General features: G+C 45.9%; 1 protein-coding gene across 1 annotated transcript in view; it reads left to right on the top strand.

The window, feature by feature from the left end:
• LOC147661043 (thread biopolymer filament subunit gamma-like) overlaps positions 1 to 17542 on the top strand; it is a 56380-nt gene that overhangs the window by 22443 nt on the left and 16395 nt on the right. Inside the window, exons 6-8 of the mRNA XM_086951371.1 lie at positions 8536 to 8756; positions 10568 to 10614; positions 15563 to 15598. Of these exons, the coding sequence (XP_086807497.1) occupies positions 8536 to 8756; positions 10568 to 10614; positions 15563 to 15598 (304 nt within the window). The remainder of the gene's footprint in view (positions 1 to 8535; positions 8757 to 10567; positions 10615 to 15562; positions 15599 to 17542) is intronic.

Below are 17542 nucleotides of genomic sequence, written 5' to 3'. Positions count from 1 at the left end.
ACCTAGCTTCAGCCTGAATTGTCATACTGGGGTAGAAGGCCACACTGTGAAGATAGTCTCTTCACAAGCAAACCAGCTGTTTGTGAGATAGTGTCAGCCTAAAATCTCATAGACCTGAGCACCGTGACATCGTTAGCCTTGCAAACCATAGCATCCTGAGCTATCATCGGCAAAGTTAGCCTCATTGAGTCAGGCCTAAGTGCCAGGAGTTAAATGTCAATCACTTGGTTTCCCTTTCTGGAGCCTTAATGACATCCCGCCCTTTTGCAACTCGTCACAAGGTAGGTTGCAGTCAACAAGCATCCCTGGTCTCCTCCACCCTGTGACGAGTTGGGTAATGGTGATGTTACAGGCAGGAGAGGCTGCCGGCAGGGAGTTTAGCATTGCAGTCTGCAAATGTAGCAGCACGAGTTGTGATGTCCTGTTGTGCAGACACTAGCTCTCAGGTTCCCACACTGTGCTGAGACAGTGTGCCATTGCTGGAGTGCACAAACAGCCTGAGCCCTGGCAGAGGTGACAAACTGCTCTGCGTGTATTTACCTGATTGTGCTGCCACCCTTGCTAGATGGGTGGGGGAAGAGGATCCGTGGTAGTGTAACAAATTGGGTTAGTGGTTTGGGGGTGAAACCCTAATGAAGTAGCAACCACTATCCTTGTCAAGTTGAAGTCATAAGCAAACCCCAAATGAACCTGTCTCAACCCTCTGGTAGCTTGGCATAAAGCAGTCACTCTTAACTTAGAGGCAATGTGTAAAGTATTTATGAAGCACTTCAAACAGAAATGAAGTGAAAGCACAACCCAAGAAAAATCCCACACCAATTTTAGAAAAATTGAGTAAATCCTAATAAATAATTTGATAGCAAAACGACAAAAATCCATTTATTAGTACCGGAAAAATGCAATTTTAAAGATTTGGTGAAAATAGCCCCAAAAGGCATGAAACTACACTCGTGGCTATCCGGTCCTGTGAGACCAGCAGAAAGTCACAAGTTCAGGCCAAATACAATCGAGCATGGGTCAGATACAGGAACCACGGAAAAAGTTACCTTCGTAGTTTGGCACCCAGAGCTTCATTTGCAGTGGACGGAGCAGGGCGAGCATTGCCGATGGCCGTCGATGTAGCGCAAAGGGCAGACCAGGAACTGTAGACAGTCCTTGCTGTAGTGTGAAGATTCTGTTTGCGTCACGGATGGTCATGGCTGGTGCTTCATGTTGATGATCACCGCAGCAATCGATGTTGTAGTGTGAAGAGTTGGTCCGCTGGAACGCCGTATTCATGATAATGCATAATGCAGCACACATAGAAAGAGGAAATAATCAGAAGAATTTTTTTTTCTCCTTGTTACGCCATCCTTTAGTAGACTTTGTGAATCCACTCAAACCTAGGTTTGCAAACTTTTGAAAATCTGGGATTCCATTAAATTCGTAGGTGGTGGATGAATGGGAATGCCCATGTTTGACCCATGAAACGCCTCCCAGAATGAAATGTAATACAATGCAGCACAAGCCACTGCTTAGCGTTATATTTCTTTACAAAGCCACGCAATGTGATGCAAACCGACTCTTGCATGGCTTTCTTTATATGTACTCGCATTTTGCTTTATGTCTAAGCCACAAAAGTGGTGCAACCATTGGGGGTGGGGCTGAGTTTTGGGATCATGTTTTTAATTTATTGTTAATGTTTCAATTGTGCTGTTTTTATTATGCACTTTAAAAAAATCTATTGTTAATATATTTACTGTGTTGTATTTTACTCTGTACTTTTGTGATTTGAATTGCGTTGATCTCTAAGAATCAGCACAAGATGAAAAGTCCCTGTGAGTCCCAGGTAGAGCATTACAGAGTGAGCAGCAGTCAGAAAAGGACTGGCCGTAGCGGGCACCGGGTAATCCCCCGGTGCGCCGCACGGGTGGGGGATGGTTTTGGGCCCCTGGGTGACGTTTTTGTTACAGGGCCATTTTTGCGGCATAGCTGCAAAATCGTGCCTGTAACAAAATCGGCAGAAAAACGGCCCCGGCAAAGAGCTCGGCTCGGGGCGGCTCTAGGCTCATGGCAGCCCTGGGCAGGGAGGGTAGGTAGGGGGCCCCGGAAGAGAGGGTCCGGGCGGGGTGGAGCGCGGAGACAAGTGAAGAGGGGGGGGGGGGGGTCAGGGTGTTTGGAAGTGGAACAGAGCCAGAGGTTGCCAAATCCCTGCCAGGGGCCGCCACGCAAATATGTATCCATCCTCAGAGGATTATTATATTAAGGACTAGCAGTCCGTCCCGACCTTGTCCGGGAGCAATCAGGCTTCCCCGACCCCCGCCTGCCCCGACATTGGCCAGCAGCCCGGGCCCCCGTCCGCCCCGTCCCCCGGCTGCCCCGACCCCCGCCTGCCCTGACATTGTCCTCCGGAGGCTTACCTCACACAATTATGCCAGAGGCCCAGTGTTGCAATGGTGGCCAGCAGCAGCGCCTGAGGCACTGGGGAGCATACTGGGTAAGTGGGGCTCTGGCACTCTGTTTGCAGGGAGGCGAGGATGAGCAGAGTTTGCAGGGATAAGAGTAGGAGTTCACAGAGTATGGAGCGGCCGGCGGGAGTCCGGAGCCTTGAGCACAATTATGCCAGAGGGCCCCCTGCCTGTCCCGACCCCTGCCTGCCCCGACATTGTCCCCCGGAGCCTTACCTCAGCGACCGCTCCTCAGTTCAGTGCTCCTCGCCACTCTGCTGGTCTGCTGCTGCTCACCGCCTGTGTGCCGCTCATCAGTGCTCCTCCCCCGCGCCATGTCCGCCACTCCTCCTCGCGTTCCTGGACGCCGCTCCTCCTCGCGCTCCTGGACGACGTCAGCACGCAGGTCGCGGCCGGCGCTACTTCGAGGGGACTACTTTTTTTTAAATGTACATTTTTTTAATATAAAGTATTTTTAAATTTATATAGCCTATGTCCATCTGCACACCCTGAGGATTCCAACGATGTATCGGGTGTGTGGATTGGCGCTGTGGTTCCCGAGTTTACCCGCCTCAAAGCCTCAAAGTTCTTCCTTTATAATAGTAGTATAGATATATATTGGCGTGGTGGCCCCTGGGGTTTGGTGGCCCTGTGCAGGTGCACAGTTTGCATATGCCTAAGGCCGCCCCTGCTCGGCTGCACCCCCAACCGCCCCGCGGGGGAGGAGGGGGGGGAGCCGAGCACTTTGCCAGGGCCGGTTTTAGTTCCCAGTCCGGCCCAGGCAGCAGTAGGGTTACCACCTCCCTCCGGGTCATTATGGAGAATGTCTCCAGCCCTGAAGCAAGACTACAACAATCTGGGCCAGATTCACAAAGTTAAACCTAACCTTTGTGTAAGTTGACTCTTTTTTTTGGATTAAAAAACTGCAAGGTATTGGTAAATTACGACTGCCGAGTCTCCACAGTATAAACTTACTAATAACTTGTAGTTCATGAATACCAAAAAAAGGTAAACTTATACAAATGTGTAAGTTTACCTTTGTGAATCAGGCCCAGCGAATACATTCAAATGGTTCTGTCGGGTGAAAACCAAGAGTGATTTATACAATATTCTTATTATGTCAAAAGAACCCCCTCTTATGACAACACAATTCAGAACCTCACAATTAATGACTCGAGGTCTTATTCATTTGCATTTTCATGTTTATATGAATTAAAGTCATTCATTTATATCTTGAGTACAAAAAGACTGTCAGGGTGAATTATTGTGCAACAAGGTGACAATAGTGAATTGTGCTCCAATAGTGAAAGATTCTATACAATCGATATATACATATATACACAGTTATTCTTTTCAGGCCATTTGTGACAATTTGTCTAGAGAATTTCCAATGTTTCTTTAAGTTTTTGAACTCCTAGATGTCAATGGCCTGGTGATGCGTGTCGACGTTTTGACCCTTCTGCGCCCGTGTCTAAGGTCGCGGCGGGTCTTTTTCAAGACAGAGGTATATTGCACAACAGTCCACTTGGTTAGCAGATCATATTGAATCGCCTGTTAGGACTGAGGCTACTTGATCAGAATCCGCTTTCAACTAATGGGGGATTGGATCGCTGGCTCAGAGGTCCCGGGATCCGCTGCATGCAGCGGATCCCGGGACCTCTGAAAAGGCCTCAAAAGAATAACTGTGTATATATGTATATATCGGTTGTATAGATTCGTATCTCTCACTGTATATATATATAGGAAATCTTTCACTATTGGAGCACAATTCACTATTGTCACCTTGTTGCACAATAATTCACCCTGACAGTCTTTTTGTACTCAAGATATAAATGAATGACTTTAATTCATACAAACATGAAAATGCAAATGAATAAGACCTCGAGTCATTAATTGTGAGGTTCTGAATTGTGTTGTCATAATAGGGTTTTTTTTTTTGACATAATAAGAATATTGTATAAATCACTCTTGGTTTTCACCCGACAGAACCATTTGTTTTATTAACCAGTAATTACCCAGGTTCTGAGGGACACAGGGTTACCCCTTTTTAGGTTTTGCCTGGCGAAAGCTGCGCTTTCTGCGCAGCTTTTTCGCGCAGGCGAAAACCTGATGAGAAGTGTAGTGTGGCTTTGTTCAGCCCTCGTCATTGATTGGCTGGCTCCGTAAACGGAGCCTTGCCATTGGACGAGGGGCCTGTCCGTCAATGCCGGACCAGACACGGGGGCGTTCCCGACATTCTTTGGCTTTTGCCGACGTCACGCGACGCCGGGAACGCCCCCGAGTCTGGTCCGGCATTGCCGGCACTACTGCGTCTCTTCTCCCCCGTTTCCCGCCCCGTGACTGGCCGGCCGGCCAATCCTAGCGCGGCCGGCCGGAAGTGCCCGCCCCCCGCAGCCCGGGGGAAGAAGGAAGACGGCAAGCAGTATGGCGGCGCCCGCGGGGCTCCCGTGGCCTGGAGGGAACCGCCGCCGTCGACGTTGCCGGTCTCCCATGCCGAAGAGGGAGACCGGAGAAGTGCCAGAGAGATTTTCGACGTTGCCGGTCTCCCATGCCGAAGAGGGAGACCGGAGAAGTGCCGCCGTCGCAAGGTGCAGGTGAGTCGATTTGTTTTTTTTGTTTTTTTTTCCCCTCCTCTCTTCCCCTGCCTTCCTGCCCCAACCTCTCTCCCCCTGTCTCCTACCTTCACTCGTCATGTCCTCCCCGCCTTCCTCGTCTCCGGCCGGGCTCCCGGCTGCTGCTCTGGAGGCCTGAGAGGTGGAGCCCTGTCCGGGGAGTTCCCTGCACCGGCATGTACGTGCAGACACGAGCAGGGCCTCGGGGGTCTGCTGGTCTCGGTTTCCTGTAGGCTCCTCTCCTGTACCTGCTCAGAGTTTTGTCGATCGTCTTCAATCCCAACTTTACGTTGCATTGTAACCTTCTCTTGTGGTTTTTTAAAGCGCCCTGATGCCTTACAGGCAGAACAGCGCCGTAAAAGTAGAAATAAATGTTATAAGAATCTCAAAATCCTTTGCAAAGGGAAAAGGAGAAAGGAGCGAGATGTAGAAATGTTTGCACATTTGACGACGGAGATACAGTAATAGGAGGGAGAGCTTTCCCTTCGGGGACTCATGGCGTGCCCAGAAAGATTCCATGTCCTCCTCGTGGCGCTGGACGGCAGCCAGTCTCCAGGCAGGATCCCAGGGAGTGGCGCGGAGGCCTGAAAACTGCAGACATTTAAAGGCATAGTTTTATTTTATAAACTACGGGTCCACTTTTGAAATATCAGATGTAAATGTTGAGCTGCGTGGTTCATAATTTGAATATATTTGTGATGGTCATTGTTCAACATTTGTTGAAACACTGCAGCCCACTTGTTCCACATTTGGACTTATTTTGCCCCAATCAATTTTATCAGACCAAGAAGCTAGGATTGTGGAGGGAGTCAACTGCGGCTGACAGAGTCCCCGACGAGTTCTCCAGGTGGCCCGGCGCACCTTGTAGAAAGTCGGTGGTCACTTCCTCCGAAGACGCACCTTGCTACCTTCCTGGGGTGGGGGGTGGGGAGGAGTCCGGGGTGCCTTGACCCTCTTGTGTCCGACAGCTACTGCTTACCTCCTCTTCAGTCCCCAAAACAAGTCAGAGTTCGGGTATTGTTTTGATGTTATTCAATATATTGATATGTTTACCCTTGTGGGTGTAATCTTGGTAATGTGCTTTGAGACAGGACGGTGTGCGCTGAGTACATACGAACAGTGTTTGTGTACGGTGTAAAGCATTCACTGCCCCCTGCTGGCGAATGCGAAGTCTACACTCATAGATGCTTGGTTTGTATTTTGGTATTTGCTGTTGACCTACAGACGGCTTGTTTTGGTTGGATCCTGTGCTTGTATAGCTCTGCTTCCGAGCCCTCGAGGCGCTGTAAACAGACGGGATCCCAAACCTATAGGAGAATGCAAAAAATGCGCTAAGTCTCAGTAATGGGGTGTCGGCAGGGCCTGTTGCCTGCTTGTGCCTCAGTTTTCGTGCCCCTGTTGCCTGATTGTGCCTGTTTTCGTGCCCCTGTTGCCTGCTTGTGCCCCTGTTGCCTGCTTGTGCCTCTGTGTGCCCCTGTTGCCTGCTTGTGCCTCTGGGTGCCCCTGTTGCCTGCTTGTGCCTCCGTTTTCGTGCCCCTGTTGCCTGCTTGTGCCTCCGTTTTCGTGCCCCTGTTGCCTGCTTGTGCCTCCGTTTTCGTGCCCCTGTTGCGTGTGCCCCTGTTGCCTGCTTGTGCGTCAGTGTGCCCCTGTTGCCTGCTTGTGCGTCAGTATGCCCCTGTTGCCTGCTTGTGCCTCTGTGTGCCCCTGTTGCCTGCTTGTGCCTCCGTGTGCCCCTGTTGCCTGCTTGTGCTGTGTGGGCGTGTGTGGAGGGCTCTGTGTGGCTGTGTGTAGGAAGCTTTGTGTGGCTGTGTGTGTGGGGGGCTCTGTGTGGCTGTGTGTGTGGGGGGCTCTGTGTGGCTGTGTGTGGGGGGCTCTGTGTGGGGGTGTGTGTAGGGGGGCTCTGTGTGTGTTTGTGTGTGTCATTTGCGAGAGAAAGCTAGTGGCATTGTAAATGACAATGCCATTTATTTATGTTAAAAAAAACATAAATAAAAATAATGTCAAGAGCAATGCCAATAGCTCTAACTTTAACAAAGGCAAAACCATTGCATTGTAAATGCTTGTTCTTTAAATACAGCGAATACATTCGGCAGCCACACAAAAGGTCAAGACCTGGGCGGCAGTGGTCCTCCTAGGCAGCAGACACCGGTCCAAGTGTTTACATGAAGGGATTTTTAATATGCCAACCCTGGATGCAAAGAGCGGTTAGGCGATGGAGACCAAAGTTGAAGGGATTACTTCCAGACCATTAACATTGAAGTCATCAGAGGAGTGAACGAAATACCACCTACAGTGACAATGAGTGAGGGCACCGAAGAAATATACGGGAAGAGCAGAAAGATGAGATTAGGATTGAGACTAACAAAAAGACCAAGGGGTGAAAATAAACGAGAGCAAAGAAGAGCCAGAGACTAGGGAAGAGAAAATGGAAATAGATTTCCGAAGCGTAACACGACGTTTGAACGCTGTTGCCTGCAAAGTTTAATTAAGCATCACATCTCAGGCCACCTTAAAGAAATGCACTTTTAGTTGTGCATCTATGGATGTTGTCTGTTTTCTGAGCATTATTGCTGTCGCTTCCTAGTTTGAGTGTATAATTTTGAAAAATCTCACTAAGGACCTTTGTGATTTGTGTGACTGTTGTAAAATAAAAGAGTACGCGGGCAGATCAGTGCATTTGTGTAGGGAATGTGGAAATCAGTAGACTTGTGATGTCACTCTCTGTAATCTGTGTAATAATTTGGCCCTGAACCTTTGGGACCAACCTGAAGCTAATTGTAATCTGCCCTGGCGCGTTTGTGCAACATCACTAACACTTTGAGCAGCTCTGACCTATCTGACCGGCTGGCATGATTTTCAGTGTGGCAGCCTGTCATCGTGATATGCATGTACAAAGGGGTAAGATAACTAATTTAAACAAAAGTGGGAGATAGGCTTACCCTTGGCCCTCTTGTCTGGTGCTTGCACTCCCAGTGAGGGCAGTCTTATTTGGCAAACCAAGAATGTTATCAGAATGATTTACTTTGAAAAATTAATAGAAACGTGAATGATTTTTGATAAGTTCATAAAAGAAATTGTGCAGGAGTATGCACAATTATATTCCAATTTTTGAAACAAATTCTCATGTGACACAAGTGGCAACCTCTTCAAATCCTTTGTGAGATCTGCATTCCAGTTCTCTAACCTCACTCTCCCAGGGAATTCATGGTTTGGTTTTGCACTTCACCACTTCCAAAGTTCACCAGCCGCCTCTGACATTCTTTTTTTTCTTTGCTGATTTCTTTCTTTCCCATGTTTGCTTGCATTCTTTCGTTCTTTGTTTATTATTTTCCTTTTGTGGGTATATTTTGTCTTTCTTCTTTTTTTCCTCCCTTCATTCTCCTGTCCTTTCTCGGTTTCAATTTTTCTGTGTCTTATTTTCTTTGTCTTCATTCCACTCTTTATATTACCTTTTTAATCCTATTTACCTCTATGTTTTCTCACTTTCTGTCCCACAGAACTACGCCTTAGAGAGCAGGCTGGCAGAGGCGTCAGCCAGTGTCACCGTGGGGGTGGCAGAGGCTCAGGCCCAAATTTCCAGCTATGAAGCCGCCATCGAATCCGGCAAAGCAGAGCTCCACAAAGTCATCATGAACTACCAGGAGCTGCTTGACATCAAACAAGCATTGGACGTGGAGATCTCGAACTACAGGAAACTTTTGGAAGCAGGAGATCTGAAGTAAGTGGGCCAGCCGAACCTGTTTGTGTTTTTCATCAGGCACTTGTACAACTGTCTCGAGTCCGACCATACATGCCCTGCTGTGTATGGGTCTGAAACTGGGGACAATGACCCAAAGGGACTGACTCAAACTTTGTTCTATGAAGTTTACACTTCAAATAAGAATGACGTCAAGGCCAAGCCCAGGGAAGTATAGAACTGTTACCCCAGCCCAAGTGGCTATTGATCTTTAAATCAACCTCACAAACCCGCACCTACTTTGCAATTTATCAATGCCTAATTTGTGCCGGTGACATCAGGTGGTGGACACCGGATATCATATTTTTGCTGCCAAGACTTATTCTTCATCATACGGGCAAGAGAGAGAAGTGGTGAAAGAAGTAAGAAGTAAGAGAAAATCGGAATACACTGACAAAGACAGAAAAAAGAGATTTCAAAACACCTGCAAGAGAGAGGGGAAGAGATTGGAAGTGTAGGCATGAAGTCGAAGCACATTTAGGCCTCTTTCATATTTAGCCACCTTGCCCCTTTGGCAGCGCCTGTAGGCTTCCCATGATAAACTTTGAGCCCTGCACTTTTTTTGTTTAACAAATTAGGCACTGCCCTTTAATCTCTGTGAGTTATAACCTAGTGGCTGATCTTATAGTGGAGTGTCTGGAACTTATTGATGGACATTTGTTGTTCTGTATAGCTCAGTGATTTAACCGTTCCGCTTAAAGATATTTTGTTCACTGCAGCCTTTTGGCTTCGTTAATGCGTGGTTTTGTCATAGTCTTGCAAATCTTTATTTCTGGGGGTCTGCTGTGGGTTATCTCTAACCATACAATTCATCATTAAATATGCAGATAGAATTCAGCGGGCCTGAAAATATTTGTACACATTAAAACAATTCAATACTCGTATACGTTTGAGTGAAAAAAATAAAGCGCAAAAACACCAAAGGGAACTACTGTCACCCCACACATTTTACACCTGATTCTGAATTTTCCAGGCTGGTAGTGGGGAGTAATAGGCAGAAATGGTCTTCAGGACTGGGATTAACACATGGTATCGCCTCTGTCCCAATTCTTTGCCTGCAAATTCCTTCAGGTATTATTACTATATGCACATTGTTTCCCTAAGGCAGAACGTGCATAGCTCCTGTCAGCCACTTATGTCTGAAATAGGTCTTTTACATTGTATGCACTTTGACACATGAGCACTTTGCCCATTGACTTTTCCTCTGTAAAATTACCATGAATTGTTCTTTGTTCTAACTATACACAGTGACTAGTTTATGATTGTAATCGTATTTTAATTGTATGTTTGATGCACTCTTTTATGGTTATGGAAATAACCGAATAAAGGACTTTGCTGATGAGGTGTTTTTTTCACCTCTCTACGCATGAGATACTCTCTTACCTTTGTCTCCTCTTTGCTCACCCACCCCGATTCAACTTGCAATGGGATGGTGGAGGCACAGTTAATTTTTTGGGATCTCCGTCTCTTGGATGTAGTTTCACTGATCTATTCAATTATCTATCGACATATTTATTATACTTCTGATTCGATAAATAACTGTAGTAAAACTCAGATGAGTGCTTTCTCATGTGAATAAAATTTTTTTTATTTTTGTAATCGATCATGCTGATATTCTCGTGAGATTGCTGTTCGAATATTAACTGCACACGCCCAGTACACGTGCTAGCAAATGAAAATGCATGTTTGTATTGGGTCACAGGTTAAAAAACATCGTCTGACACATAGGGTGCTGTTGGCCTATGTTATCAGAAAACAAAATCAATGTGTTCAATTTATAAACTCTATTACAGATTTCCTGAAGTTGAGGCACTATCTGGAGCCCGCTACTCCTTCACCTGTAAGTTGAGAGAAAAGTTTCTACTGAGTGTTAAGTGCATATTATCAAATGTAAAATATGTCAACGTTTTCATGGAATGTGGATTTTATGAATTGTCATCCGTTACCACATTACAGGTCTTAATAAATGATGTGTCTCTTTAGATTCACTTGGTCTACTACTCTGCCAACAAATATGTATGAAAAAAACCACAAGAACCATTTCCTAGGACCGAGGGGCATATTTACAAAACAATGTTGGCGCGTGGTGTTATGCCAAATTTGGCAATGACGCGCTCCAACAGGGATGTACCATATTCACAAGAATACGGTGCACCTCTGTGCTAAAAAAAGCTGCCTATCACCAGCACAGCCACCCTGCTGACAAGTTGCAAGGGTGCTTGCACCTCAGGGGCGATTGTTTATGTGCAGGTAGGGACACCTTCCTGCACATAAACAATCAATAATGACGATTTTCTCTTTAGCACACATAGAAAGAGCAAAAAATTAGAAGAAATTAATCATTTCTCCTCGTTTCGCCATTCTAAGACCTTGTATACCCTGGCCTTTTTTGGTGGCGCTTGCCCAAACTTGTAAATCTAGGGCAGTGTCAAAAAAGCGATGGTTGTTGGGGTGGAAAGCACACTGCCAAAGCCACTGCATGCCCATTTGCCGTAGAAGACTGCGTGGAAAGGGGCATATTTACAAGGTGGCGTTAAGCTACGTTAAGTGGTTTAGCGCCACCTTGTAAATATGGGGGATGCCGCTATACCACCGGCGCATCATAAAAAGTGAAGCTCTGGTGGCATGAAGGGCTTGTAAATATGTCCTTTAGTTCTATATCTTGGGGCAGACCCTGGCTTACAAGGCTTATGGCTGTGCACGGATCTCATATGGCACCTTTTTAGCTCTATCTACAAACAACATTAGCTGTCTCGTCCGCCAGAGGTCATATCAATACAAGAATTTACAGGGAAGAGCTCTGGGTCATACCACTTCATTAATTCGTTTGGTTGTGTAAGCCTTCTTTATTTCATTCATTGCTTCTTTGAGGGGTCCTTCATCTTTTAGGTCAGCCACTGCATTTTGTGACTGTGTACATACTTTGTTTTTCCTTTTTGGGTTGGTAATTAGTCAACAAAGTAATTCCACTTTGAGATCACGGTTGTTCTGCACACTGCTGCACTCGCTGCGAAGTAACCCGGGCTCAGTTATTTGTGCGCCTCTATGCAATTGCCACACCTCTAGCTGCCTGAAAGTAATGGATGTTTGCGATAGTGGGAGAGTAGAAACCGCTGGATGTGTACTTAGGCACTGCTTCAACTTAACTTCTCCTCTCTCAATAACCATTTATCCCACAAAATGGCGGCCTTAGAAGTTGTAGCCACATCTTCGGTGGGCAAGTACCTTATACCAGGATAGCGGCCACCTTGAGACCTTCATGTGTTTTATGAATGGTACATATGTCAAAGGTAAGAGGCAGATAAGTGCCGGGTTTAGTGATATGCCCATTGCTGCACCATCCATGATGTGGTGCTGCTGGTCATCCATGCTGCACCTGAGTTGCCATTAACGGCAGGCCAACCCCTCCAGCCAGGAATTTGCCCGAGCACATGTAGAGGGACAACAGCAGTGGAGGCATTACCTAGTGACACCATGCACAAAAACTGCAGGGATAGATACTCTGTGCACACGATTTAGGGTTTTATTCTATTATCTTAGTTGATTCTCTGGTGTTGTACCATGTTGAGGGAATATGCTGCTGTCCTTGATAGGACAGATCCTTATCGTTCTTGGTGTTGTTGTGCATGTTTTCTGTCTTAAAGATCAAGCAAGCTGAAGGATAAAGAAAATACATTTGAGAGATATTCCTGGTCGTCGAGTTGGAGTGCATCGTGCTTTTCCTTCTATGAGTTGGTAGATTCCAGCTGATTGACACTGACAAGCCCTGCCAGGCCAGCGACATTTATGTCCTCTTTGTCCAAACGTGCCATGTCCTGTGTGTTGCTTCGGGTAGCGTTTGCAAATGGCCCACTTTGGGTTATCAAGTGTTGTAAGTTCACTGAGTTTGTTGCTACCTAGGTTTAAGTTTGGATTTGATGGAGGCCGTGATGTGTCTTAGTACCTGTTGTCTTCCTGTTGGATTGTGTCCATATGAATAGAGCAGATACCACAGTATTTGAGACAGCCCCCCCCCCCCCCCCATTGGGTCATTTGAAACCTATGGTCAGATTTCCTTGTAGAAAGGGTATTTTCATCTTGGCTCTGTCTAAGACTCATTGCAGTATGCACGCTCCGCCCCATTATTGCCTATGGTTCAGCCTATTACTTCGGTAACCAACAGTGGAAGTGATGTGGGAGGTGACACTTATTAAAAGTCACATGGTGCCAGGTCAGAGGCTAGCTGAGTGCCTGTCTCCCGGGCGTGAACATACCTCACCGAATGAGGCTGTGACAAGAAAGAGTGGATTTTGGAATTACTAACTATACCGGTAAGTTACCTGGAAATTACTAAGTGTTAACGTAGAGAACAACATACAAGAAAAACACACATACATGTTCAAGTGATTTCATATACATGCAGCAGTCTTTATAAGGAATTGATACAGCAGATGCAAAGCTCCAAGCAGTACCACAAGTGCCACAGAAGTTTGAAGGACGTTGGTAGAGGCTACAATAACATTGTTATGTTATGTTATGTTAACTGACATTTGTAGAGCTCATAATCACCAGCAGGTCTCTTAGCGCTTTGAGAGAGTGGCCAAACTCAATCAGGAATCAAAACTACAATGCTTGGAAGAGTTATCAGGCTGTGCCCAGAGCCTCCCTAGACAGGAGAGTCTTGAGTTGCTTCCTGAAGGGGAAGAGTGTGGGTTCCTTGCGGAGATTCTCAGACAGTCGATTCCAAAGTTGAGGAATTAAGATAGCGAAGGCTCTGCCGCCTTTAGATGCGGTTATAAACCGTGGGTGGGACAGAAGGCTGCCTTGGACTATCGAAGTGTACGACACGGCACATAGTTCCTTAGGCGCTCCTTGATATAGGCTGGGGCCTGGCCATGCACAGCTTTATGAGCGATGCAGAGACCCTTGAATTTTATTCTCTGTTTCATGGGGAGCCAGTGCATCTGCTGCAACAGGGGGGTTGCGTGGGCCCATCTGGGAAGCCTGAAAATCAACATAGCTGCTTCATTGATAGTCACCTGTAGCTTGCTGATAAGTTTCTCTGGGAGACCGATATATAAGACATTACCGTAGTCCAGTCTGGACACGATCATAGCCGACACTACCTTCTGTAGTGGGGAAAATGCCAGGAGGGGTGCTAGTCTCCGTAGCGGTCTCATTAAGCCAGTACAGGTTCCGACCACGGCCAAGACTTGATTTGCCATAGAGAGGTTGGTATCAATCTTGATGCCCAAGCTTTTTACGACAGGAACTGGCATAGGGGTGGTGCCCAGCTCTTGCGGCCAGAAGAGGTCATTCCAGTAGATTGTTTTTGGAGGGGATGACAAGGACCTCAGTTTTATCAGGGTTGATTTTCAACGAACTGGCTGTCATCGAGTTCACAGTACGTCTAAGTGTGTTTTGCACACGGGCGTGGGCTTGAGAGCAGTTATCGATCTGGAGGATTAGTTGTGTGTCGTTCGTGTAGTTGAAGACTGGGCAGTCCATGCGGACTAGAGCGGGCACTAGTGGCTGGAGGTAGATGTTGAAAAGGAGAGCGAACAATGCTGAGCCCTGGGGGACACCACAGGTGAGTGCACCAATGTTTGAAACTTGCTGGCCCAGTTGGACCCTTTGGGACCGCCCTGACAGGAAGGACTCTAACAATTGATGTGCCAACCCACAAATGCACAACTCGACCGTTGTAATATGGACGAGTTCTGTGTGGTTCTCAGTACCAGAAGAGGAGGGAGTTCCACAATTCAAATTTCATGTGCATTGATATAAATATGTGTGAATTTCAGTACTGGAATTGTGGGGCTGTTGCTAGGCTGCATTGATTAGCATGGGTAGCTGAGTGAATGTGTGGATGGAAAAGTGAAGGCATAATGCCCATCCTTACATCTTTGCATTGGTTGTTGCTAGACACCCTCCTTGAATTCACACTTTCCTGTCTCCCCTATATAGCCATTATGTTTTTTACAACTCTGATCGGGCAGATAAACTTCTCAGTAGGAGCCGGGACAGGAGCTTGCACGACTTACAGTCATTCTCTTGACCACCTTAATCTTCCTCTTGTTAGCAAATCACAAATTTACAATAAGCACATAAGCACTGGAAATCCCCTCTCCCCATTCTCTGACTTGGTCCTAACTTTTTCATCTTTGAAAAGGACCTAAATACGTTTTTGAACGTTTCTCAGTCTAATTCTGTTACATTTCTTTAACCCGTTCGCTGCGAGTGTCGCCCAACGGCCCTCACGAGCACTACCTCCGTAGTGATGCGCGCGTCCATTAGCTGACGCGGCTCCGCCCGCTTAATAGAATGCTCTGCACTGGCACGGAACGTTCGAAGCAGCAAACGGGTTAACGTTTTATTGCTGTGTCCTTTTTTTCTCTTCGTGATTATTTTTGTTGTGGTGCACAATGAACCGCCATCTTGTAGAAAGCTCCCACTCTCTAAAAATGTAATAAATAACTAAATCAGTCACATTTCAGAAGCTGTGGCGACTTCCACTAGATAAACCTTCCTGCAGAGAGGTCTATAATTGGTACCCCTTACTAAAGACAGTCAGATTCCTCCAGCCTGGTCATATGTATCACAGCATAATTCATAGGAGAAAGATTAGTTATGTATGCACAGAGGTGTTTAGTATTTATAATTGCCCATTGAACATTGTCTGTGTCTGGTGTTTCAAAAGAGGACTTCGCTCTTTATCTATCTATAAACTAGCATGGTCTCCTGAGGTTTAAAAAGGTCTGTACTCACTTCTCAGAAATCAGCTAACCTTTATTCTGCTTTATTTTCAGCTGAAGGTGGATTTAAGAAACTACTTGACAGCTCATGTAAGTACCCCAGCTACTCTAAATGTTCCTTGAAAAATGCGCTGAGCATGAAATTAGAATTTTATATATGCTTTTTGTAAAATATTTGTGAATGATAGAACTTTGCAAATTTGTTCAGGATTCACACTCCTCCATCCCATCTCCTTGTCATCCCCACAACCTTTTTCATGCTTTCTACTTCATCCTCCTAAAATGCAAATTGTCGGCCTTACCTCAACCACTGTATCTCACGGTATGTGGTGTTAGTGATTACTTTTTGTCTGTGTCCATGTTATGAAAATATTTAGAAGACTCCTTTACAAACAGATTTGGAGAAACTCTGAACTATGGAGGATATCATATTATGAATACTTGTTGAACTTCTCAAACTTTTGGAAGCTTGAGAAAATATTTTGTTAAGGGACAAAAGGTTGAAAATGCAACACCTTCTCTGTTTGTACCTTCAAGGAAACAGTCGACGTGAAGGCTTGAAATACTAATTTACTACAATCACTGCAGTGAATTTAAATTTGTGAACATGGAAGGTGGACTATTTACCAGCTATTACCAGTAAGGCGGACTGTGAATGGTTGTGGAAACAAACGCAACATAAGCAGGGAGACATTGGCAACAAAAAATTAAGTGGCATGTTATCAAGAACGGCGTTAAAATTATCGCCGCTTTAGCGGCAGGAAACTGTCGCTAAAGCGGCGATAATGGGCTTGATAATATGCCCGATAATATGCCCTTGAGAATTCCAATAGAAGCCCAGGTTCACAGCAGAACATGGGCTTCTAGGAGAATTCACAAAGGTATATTATTAATCCTATTATCGCCGCTTTAGTGGCAGTTTCCTGCCGCTAAGGCGTCAATAGTTTTAACGCTGTTTCTTGATAATATGCCCCCTCATCATCATAGAAACAAACGCCTTATAAGCAAAACAGGCCAAGGATGTGTCTGAAACACGAGGCTATAAGTTACATGATATCAAATCATGCCTCACTTAGCCAAACTTCCAAAATTTCAAGTAAGTTGTAGAACTGCCCAGTGACATACTGTGAACAGAGCTCTGAGTAAATGGTGTGCAGTTAGCTGAATTTTGTGCGGTATTGTGTGATCAGCCGCCATAACACCATGTTAGCCACCAGTCTCAACAATAGCACATTAGTCACTGAAACGTAAACAGGGACTACTACATTGAATGCCATTGGTCCAGGGGCTGAATAAGCCCCATTATTTTATCCAGTCCAAAAACCAGCAGACAGAAGGTAAAATCATTATTTCACTAATCCAACTTTACAGCACTAGACTTTGTGGGGAGTTACAGAAGTAACTATGCAGTGTGGAGTTCTGGTGGCAGCGCAAGGAATGCGTTGTCTCAATATATGGAATGTTGGATGTCCTTGGAGATATGTGAACATATGGCCTAGGATGCTGTCAATTGGTGTGGAAGAGCCCACATCAGCTACACCTTCCTTGTCATCTGGCATCAGCAAAATATATTTTCATGGCCCTGATGATAACCAAGATGAGGCTATGTACCTCCCCCTTGGTGAATGTCACAGGTCCACTTTGATAAGCCCTACAAACACTTTTCAGGGATGAGTGGATAAGCATATGTTTGTACATGCACCAACCATCCACAAGAAGAGATTCCAGGACTGCTGGCGTAGAGTAACCTTCTATATATGGGGATAGTGACCATAAGTGCTATTGCAATAAAATATCCTGTGGCAGCACCTCTTGCAGAACAATCACAAACTGTGCAATGCATGCTAAGGAAATCTGCCTTTCGTGATCAAGGGAAGTGCACTCATTCAACACCTGCACAAAAAACTTAACACAAGAGACATGTACCAAAGGCAGTGGTGGCATTTAGAATGTAATTGTTGAGGATTCACAACATAAGCCCGTTGACACCTAAACTGGGTGTGATTGAGTTGTGTGACATATAGTGGATGGTGC

Source organism: Lissotriton vulgaris, unplaced genomic scaffold (assembly GCF_964263255.1).
Source record: "Lissotriton vulgaris unplaced genomic scaffold, aLisVul1.2 SCAFFOLD_803, whole genome shotgun sequence".
Classification (NCBI taxonomy): Eukaryota; Metazoa; Chordata; class Amphibia; order Caudata; family Salamandridae; genus Lissotriton; species Lissotriton vulgaris.
This window is presented reverse-complemented; position numbering and strand designations above follow the sequence as displayed.